Here is a 7,488-nt window from a genome sequence, read left to right as displayed (position 1 = left end):
AAACAAGGCATCTATCAAACAATTAAAATATAATTCCGTTTTGCAACACCGGATTATTGAAGCAAATACGTTTTATTTATTTATTGGAGGAAGGGTAGAAGTGAAATAGCAAAACAGCCCTTACAGTTGCTTGAAAGAGAAGCCCCTGATAAGTGTAAAGAGCTCTGGGTCATCCTGCTGTAAATGATGCTCTGATCTTTCGTATAAAGAGGGGTTTCTACCCTTGGCTGCAGAACAGGCTGAATTGTTTCAGGGGCGAGGCTGCTGTTGAGAGCCTTTAATCTCGCCCATCAAATTTAAATGAAATGTGGATCTCGTTTCTTAGCTGGCACTGACAATCGCAGATGTCTCGCTTGCTAAATGTTTAAACACCATCTAGGAAAGCACTGGGGAGCAAAACCCGCTGCATCTTTAGGGCTATATAACTACTTGGATTTCAGGTTGCATCACTGAAATTTTGTCCAGATCTTCTCTCTTTCCCTCTGAAAGTTGCTTTCTTCCCGTTAAAGTCTTCCGCATGCAGGATCCTTTTCTTTATACCCAAGCAGCTATTATCTAAGAGACCTGCATCATCTTTAAGAGATCAGCATTTTGCTAAAGCTTGGCGGAGGGGTGAAATCCAAAGTACATCACCCTAGCCACCAAGAAATCCAGTTCAAGTTCCTGCTTCCTCTCTCCCTTAACCAAGGCAGGACACGAAGCGGTTTTGATCTCCCATCAGGAGCCAGTTAAAGGGGGAGAGGGGGCATGGAGTCACAGGTGACTTGTTCCAATTAGTAGCTGTCTAATTAAATTAGTGTCACATAAACCAGCCAATGGGCCAGCCAGGATGAAGGGGGCTGCCACGAACTAGACCTCCCCAAGCCCCTCCCCGGCGGCCTGAGGAGCCCAGCGTGCCTATATAAATAGTCTCCGCTTAATTCAGCAGCAGAGGTGGCTGTTTTCAGTGAGGAAGGCGGAAGCTGGAGAGGGGGGGTTGTGGGGGGCTGCAGCCCGGGGAGGACAGGCGGGGGTGGGAAAGTTGCAGGGGAACTTTCCGGCAGGGGGCCCGTGCGGCTCGGCACTTCACCTCCCTGGGAGGAGCCCGGCTCCCCGCTCGCACGCAGCCCAGGCTCCCCTCGGCTGGCGCTGGAGAGGATGCAGTTAGGGGAGCAGCTCTTGGCCAGCGCCGCTAGCCTGGCTGGGCCCCCCTTCTACCCGCCGGAGAGCAGCAGCGCCCGCGGCCACCGCAGCCAGCCCAGCTCGGGATCCCCGCAGCGCCTGGACTTGGACAAGGGGCCGAAGAAGTGCGGCGGCGCCGGGCCGGGCATGCTGAGCGAGGCGGAGGCTGGCGAGCCCTTCCCCGTCGCGGGCTCCAAGCAGGGCGCCCCGGACGGCCGCAAGGCGGCCCCTTGCGGAGAGGCCGAGCTGCCCCCGGCCGCCGCCGCCCGCTACCCACTGGACAGCCTGAGCCCGGAGCGCTACTACCTGCAGTCCCCCGGGCCGCAGGGGGCTGAGCTGGGCGCGCCCTGCTCGCTCTTCCCCTACCCGGCGGCGCAGCACGGCTCCGTCTACCAATCGCCCGGCGGGGCGCGCTACCCCTACGGCTCCATGCTGTCCCCGGGGGGCTTCTCGGCCGCCGTGTGCTCCCCGGGCGGCCGGGCGCAGTTCGGGGGCGGCGGCGGATACCAGTATGGCCAAGGGGCGGCGGGGCCCCTGTACAGCCCCTACCCGGCGGCGGGCTCCTGCGGCGGGCTGGGCGCCTTAGCCGTGCCCGGCTCGGGGCCAGGGCTCCGGGCGCAGGTCTTCCTCTGCAACCGCCCGCTCTGGCTCAAGTTCCACCGGCACCAGACGGAGATGATCATCACCAAGCAGGGCAGGTACGGAGGGGCGCGGGCGGGGGGTGCGGGGAGCCCCAAGCGCCATACGGGGTGGAAGGCGCCTGCTATAACCCCCCCCCCGGTTCCTTCTGTGACCCTGGTGCCAACCCTGGGCGTCAAGGGGGCTCCGGGTTCGCCTCCCACTAAAGCGGCCTATACGGGGGGCTCGCCTGGGTGGCTTCGTTTGACAAATCTCATTTCTCGAGGGCGATCTGGAGCCCCGAGCTGCCTCTCGCTGCCCTGGAACCGCGGGGGGGGGGGATTAATTAATTGCCACGTTAAAAATCAAACCAAACCGACGCTCCTTTGTCGCCAGTGAAACTCGACGGGAGCCGGAGAATGGCCATTTAAACGGTGCCTCCCCCGGCCTGGGCTGGCCGGCCACGGGGAGGATTCGCGCTAATTCGGGGGTGCGCGGGGCTTGGACGAGGCTGAGCAACCCCGAGTGTGTCAAAGCGCCGCGGGTTTGGTGCGGGGCCGGTTTTATTTTCTAAGCTGCAGACCTCGAGGACCGGCCTCCCGCTCCTCCCTGAGCCCGTCCCGTGAGTTTAGTGCAGGTGGTTAGCGGGGTCGGGGCGGGACAGCAGCACTCAAGGCTCCCGGGGAAGCGAATCGGGCTTGGCGTTTGGGGGGAGCGAGCGATTCAGTACGTGTAAATGGAGGGGGGGAAGGGGTGTAGGGCAATCTCTTAGCGGGAAAACTCCCTGTCCGAGGGGCGATGGTTGGGAGGTGGACGGTTCCCTTCTGGTGGGAAGGAGCCAGAAATGTGGCTCTTGCGGAGGTTTTCTTCGTGCTGGGTCTTGTGATTAGCCAGCCTGATTTCGGTGGGAGACTGAGGGGAAGGGAGCAGGGGGAGCGGGGTGGGGGTTGAAATGTAGCGGCCCTGATAACGAATCCCAAGTGGAAATGGCCGGGCCGTGGCGGGGCTGCTTCCCTCAAAGTCGAGGCCGATTTGAGCCCCAAGCGCCGCTGAGAGACCCCTGGCAGGACGCGATCGGAGCCGGCTAGGGAAGCCAGTCTCTGCCTCAGTTTCCCCCCGCAGACTGCTTGGGCTCCACGCGTCCCTGCACTGCCCCTTTTCCCAGTGACTCACAGACCACCCCCGAGCCAAGCCCCGCGCACAGTGCCCGGCGCTCCAGCGGCAGAGCCGGAGCCGGCCCCTGAGCTCGGGCTCAGAGCCCTTCCTTGGCGCGCCGCTAACTTGCTCGGTCTCCGCGTTTTCCCCTTCTAGGCGGATGTTTCCCTTCCTGAGCTTCAACATCACCGGCCTCAACCCCACGGCGCATTACAACGTGTTCGTGGAGGTGGTGCTGGCCGATCCCAACCACTGGCGCTTCCAGGGGGGCAAGTGGGTGACGTGCGGGAAAGCGGACAACAACATGCAAGGTACCTTGCGGCCGGACCCCTCCAGCCAGGCTCTGGGAAACCAGCCCCCGATCCGCCCCGGTCCTTCCCGTTCCCAAGCCAGTCCGGCCACGGGGCGTGCTCCACCCTCCCAGCCAGCTCTTCTCTATGACCGGTGAGCAATGGCCAGGCCCGGAGGTGCGTCCCATCGGACATCTGCAGGGCAAACGGCAAAATGCTCAAATCCCCCCCCCCCCACACACACACACACCACCTTTCAAAGGTGGTGAGGGTGTTAATGTGCGCGAGAAACCCCTGGGCTGGAAGATGGCGTTGTGATGGCCTCCCTGCCCCTCTGCAGGCGTGGCCATGTGCTGTCCCCAAGCGGAGCTGGGCACTAAATGAAATTTCACAGAATTTAATATACAAAGGTGTAAGCTTGTCCTTCCGGAATCCAGCAGCACCCAGGGACTAGCTTACAGTGCATCTGCCTCCCCTCGCTTTGTCCCATGGCTGGTGCTAGAGATGATCCCTGTCACTCCAGTATCTGTTTCCTGAATTGTGTGTGCGGGATTGTTCTTGTAATCCTTACATTTGCCTCTTTCTTCTCTCTCACCTAGGCAACAAAGTGTATGTTCACCCTGAGTCCCCGAACACTGGGGCTCACTGGATGAGGCAGGAGATCTCTTTTGGAAAACTAAAACTGACCAATAACAAAGGTGCTAACAATAATAATACTCAGGTAAATAACTGATAAATAGCATGGTAGTGCCTCTAAATCAAGAAAGTAGCATCAGACAGTGATTAATTAGGTTTTCAGGGCTTCATGAGCTTACCTTGCAGAGCTATATAGCCCCAGAAAATTGTAAAATCATTTTGATCTGTTTAAGTTCAATGGTCTTCACTTAACAGACATGGGATGGAAAAACTTCCCCTTTCTTCTGTTTAGTCAGTGCATAATGTGGTCTATATGTACTCTGTAGTTCTCTTAGAGCAGTGAATTTTGTGCCACTGTACTCCTAAAGCTATTATCCACAGTCTAGTTAAATTGAGGCTCACACCTTGCAAACTCCTTGTGAGAGTCTGAAGGCTAAATGATCAGCTTCCAAACATCTGATTTTTCTCCCCTATGGTTAGCACTAGTTTTAGGTGCCTTTTATCTGAACAATATATATGCATAGACTATATGCATTGTTTCTTCTAGATGATAGTACTTCAGTCTCTACACAAATACCAACCTCGACTTCATATTGTGGAAGTGACTGAAGATGGGGTTGAAGATCTGAATGACTCTTCAAAGACGCAGACGTTTGTTTTCCCGGAAACCCAGTTCATAGCAGTTACTGCATATCAAAACACTGATGTAAGTCATAAGGGGGTTTAAACTTGGAAAAAATATATGGTGGAAGGTGCTTGATGCAATTTAGAAATTTAACTCAATTCCATCTTTTTTTTTTCTCCCCCTCCCCAGATCACTCAGCTTAAAATTGACCATAATCCTTTTGCAAAAGGCTTCAGGGACAACTATGATTCGTAAGTATAATTTTATTCCTACTTCAATCTAATCTGCCTCCATTGGGAGGCATAGTTCTGGCCTGTTTTTAAAAAATGGAAATCTTTCTACAAACAACTTAGAACCGTCTTTATTTCAGGGATAAGCTATATCCATGCCTTCAATAGATGGTGCAACTCTTTCCTAGCTTTAATTAGATTTTTAAATGCCTTTTGTGTGCGTACCAAGTGGTCTGTCTGTCTTTGGTTGGGTGACCTTAAATTTTTGTCTAAAGGAGTTGACAAAACCCTACACGGAGTAGATAGGATGTCTTAGTGTTAAAGTCTCACCCAAAAGATCCAGGGTGGTTGTGTGTGTGGAACTCATTTCACCTATCTTGGCACAAGGGAGAGGTTCATTGTTTACTTCTTGTCTAATTTTTTTTTTTAATCTATAGATACCTCTTGAAAAGGTGCTGGTCACATTTTTGGTATGTTAAGAATTACAATTTGTGAAAGAGAAGTTGGGGTGGTTTTTTTTTTTTTTCAAAGCATATGTGTAAGCTATATTTAAAAGGAGCTGTACTTAGAATTTTAGGCCTGGAAGTGTATCCTGAGTTGAGGACCTGGACTTTGATTGCAGAATGTATCAAGTGTCCTAAATCCCAGATTTTTATCCTTGGCACGCAGTTCAGTCCCTGTCTGTTTTTAATAGTACATGGAATTGTAAAGACCAAGACTTAGCGTTTCTCTTTTTATATTGTAGCATGTACACAGCTTCAGAAAATGACAGATTAACTCCATCTCCCACGGATTCTCCTAGATCCCACCAGATTGTCCCAGGAGCCCGGTACAGCGTACAACCATTCTTCCAGGAACAGTTTGTCAACAACTTGCCACCAGCCAGATTTTACAATGGTGAGAGAACTGTACCTCAGACAAATGGCCTTCTCTCTCCTCAGCAGAATGAAGAGGTGGCCAATCCTCCCCAGAGATGGTTTGTTACTCCTGTGCAGCAGCCTGGTACCAACAAACTGGACATGAACTCCTATGAAACAGAATATTCTCCTAGCACCTTGCTCCCCTATGGCATTAAATCCCTTCCCTTGCAGACATCCCATGCTTTGGGATATTATCCTGATCCAACATTCCCTTCCATGGCAGGGTGGGGAAGCAGAGGTTCTTATCAGAGAAAAATGGCGACTGGGTTACCTTGGACCTCCCGAACAAGTCCCCCGGGTTTCTCTGAAGACCATCTTCCCAAGGAGAAGGTGAAAGAAGAAATCGGCTCATCCTGGATAGAGACCCCACCTTCCATAAAATCTCTAGATTCAAACGATTCTGGCGTCTACACTAGTGCTTGTAAGAGAAGACGACTCTCTCCTAGCACTTCCAGCAATGAAAATTCTCCAACAATGAAATGTGAAGACATGAATGCTGAGGACTATAGCAAAGACACTTCAAAAGGCATGGGCTACTATGCTTTCTATACTACTACTTAGAGCATTATTTCATCCTGATTGGCTAAATTTTCAGGGTGGCTTTTTGGTTTTGTTTTGCATAAAAGTTGCCAAAAAGGCTCTTGCCTTCCACCTTGAATTGTTTTGTGCAATTCTATAGAAGGTGCCAAAGCTTTTTGACTGCTGGAGGTAACTGGGTGGGGAAGGAACTGTATTATAATTTGATCTTAACTTTTGGAAGGAACAGTAAGGGGGTTGTTAGCAAGATCCTGGCTTTTACAATTGGCTTATTTATGGGAGACACTAAAGTGGACAGTTTGGCTGGCTCAGTGGCCTAGGGTAAGTGCTATGCACTACCAAATAGGAGGTATAGGGTTGTATCCTAAACTCCTTTTTGCGTCTAGGTCTCTGAGAAAGAAGTGTCTAGAATTGCTACACTGTGCTTCAGATAGAGTAGGCCTCCTCAACACTATCAGCTGCCCAAGCAGAAGGTCTAACTCTTCTGCTTGGACAGAAGATAACACAAGAAGGGAGGAATACTTAAAAAAAAAAAAAAATGTTCAAGTCAAAACTTTCCGCTGCCCAGGCCCTGGGTTTGATGACCAAATCTGGCTTTCCTTATCTTGGGTGGGATAAAACGACTTAATTCTGGAGGGGAGGAGGTTCATGAGTGAACTTTACTGAGGTGGCCAAAAAAATGACCAAGTGTACAGCTGTATTTATCTAGGTACACTGTAGAGTACTGTGGAATACCTTGTATAAATAGTCTACATATAAAAGTCTGGTTGGGATCATATGAAGTTGGTGCTTTGGGAGTTCTAAAAGCATTTTCGATTATTCTAGCGAATTTAGCATATTGGAGCATTAAAAAATGCATTGCTGAAAGTATATCAAAAGGTATCTATATTGACTTGTAGGTAAAGTGATTTTTTCAGCTGCCCTGTCTTAACTTGAAAGTGATGTAATTTATCCACTCTTCTTGCAACTAGTTTCAGATGTTTCAAAATAATGCAAACCCTAAAGCGCTGGCACACAAACTTCTCAACGTTTTTCTCCTGGATTTTTTCTATGTACATAGTAGTTATTTTTAATAAATGTGATGTGTGCTGGGGCAAGAATGGGTCTTTCTTTTTGTTTTTCCGCCCCGCACCCACTCTCCAAAGTTATTGTGGATGGAGGACGCCTCTTGAAAAATGCAGCGTACAGTTAGTTGGTCTTTCTAGCAGCTAGGGCGGACCCTCGCATGGGATGCTTTTTGGGGGAGTTCTCAGTCTCCTAAGGGTATGGGTCAGTCAGACCGACTTACCAAAGGTCTTAATACCGGGGCGGGGGTA

At 51.1% G+C, this 7,488-nt stretch overlaps 1 protein-coding gene across 2 annotated transcripts; it reads left to right on the top strand.

Annotated features, from left to right (window-relative positions):
- Positions 1–978: 978 nt before the first annotated feature.
- On the top strand, positions 979–7,269 carry EOMES (eomesodermin). 2 transcript variants are annotated; one of them, XM_065583515.1, is made up of 6 exons: positions 979–1,859; positions 3,091–3,245; positions 3,824–3,945; positions 4,408–4,566; positions 4,675–4,736; positions 5,518–7,269. In XM_065583515.1, exons 1-6 carry the CDS (start codon positions 1,138–1,140, stop codon positions 6,194–6,196), a joined length of 1,899 nt encoding a protein of 632 aa, XP_065439587.1. In that variant the 5' UTR covers positions 979–1,137; the 3' UTR covers positions 6,197–7,269. The 2 variants fall into 2 exon arrangements, with proteins under 2 accessions (XP_065439587.1, XP_005297165.2); XM_005297108.4 differs by having other exon boundaries at positions 990–1,859; positions 5,461–7,269.
- Positions 7,270–7,488: the final 219 nt, after the last annotated feature.

The sequence above is a fragment of the Chrysemys picta genome, chromosome 2 (genome assembly GCF_011386835.1).
Source record: "Chrysemys picta bellii isolate R12L10 chromosome 2, ASM1138683v2, whole genome shotgun sequence".
Classification (NCBI taxonomy): Eukaryota; Metazoa; Chordata; order Testudines; family Emydidae; genus Chrysemys; species Chrysemys picta.
This window is presented reverse-complemented; position numbering and strand designations above follow the sequence as displayed.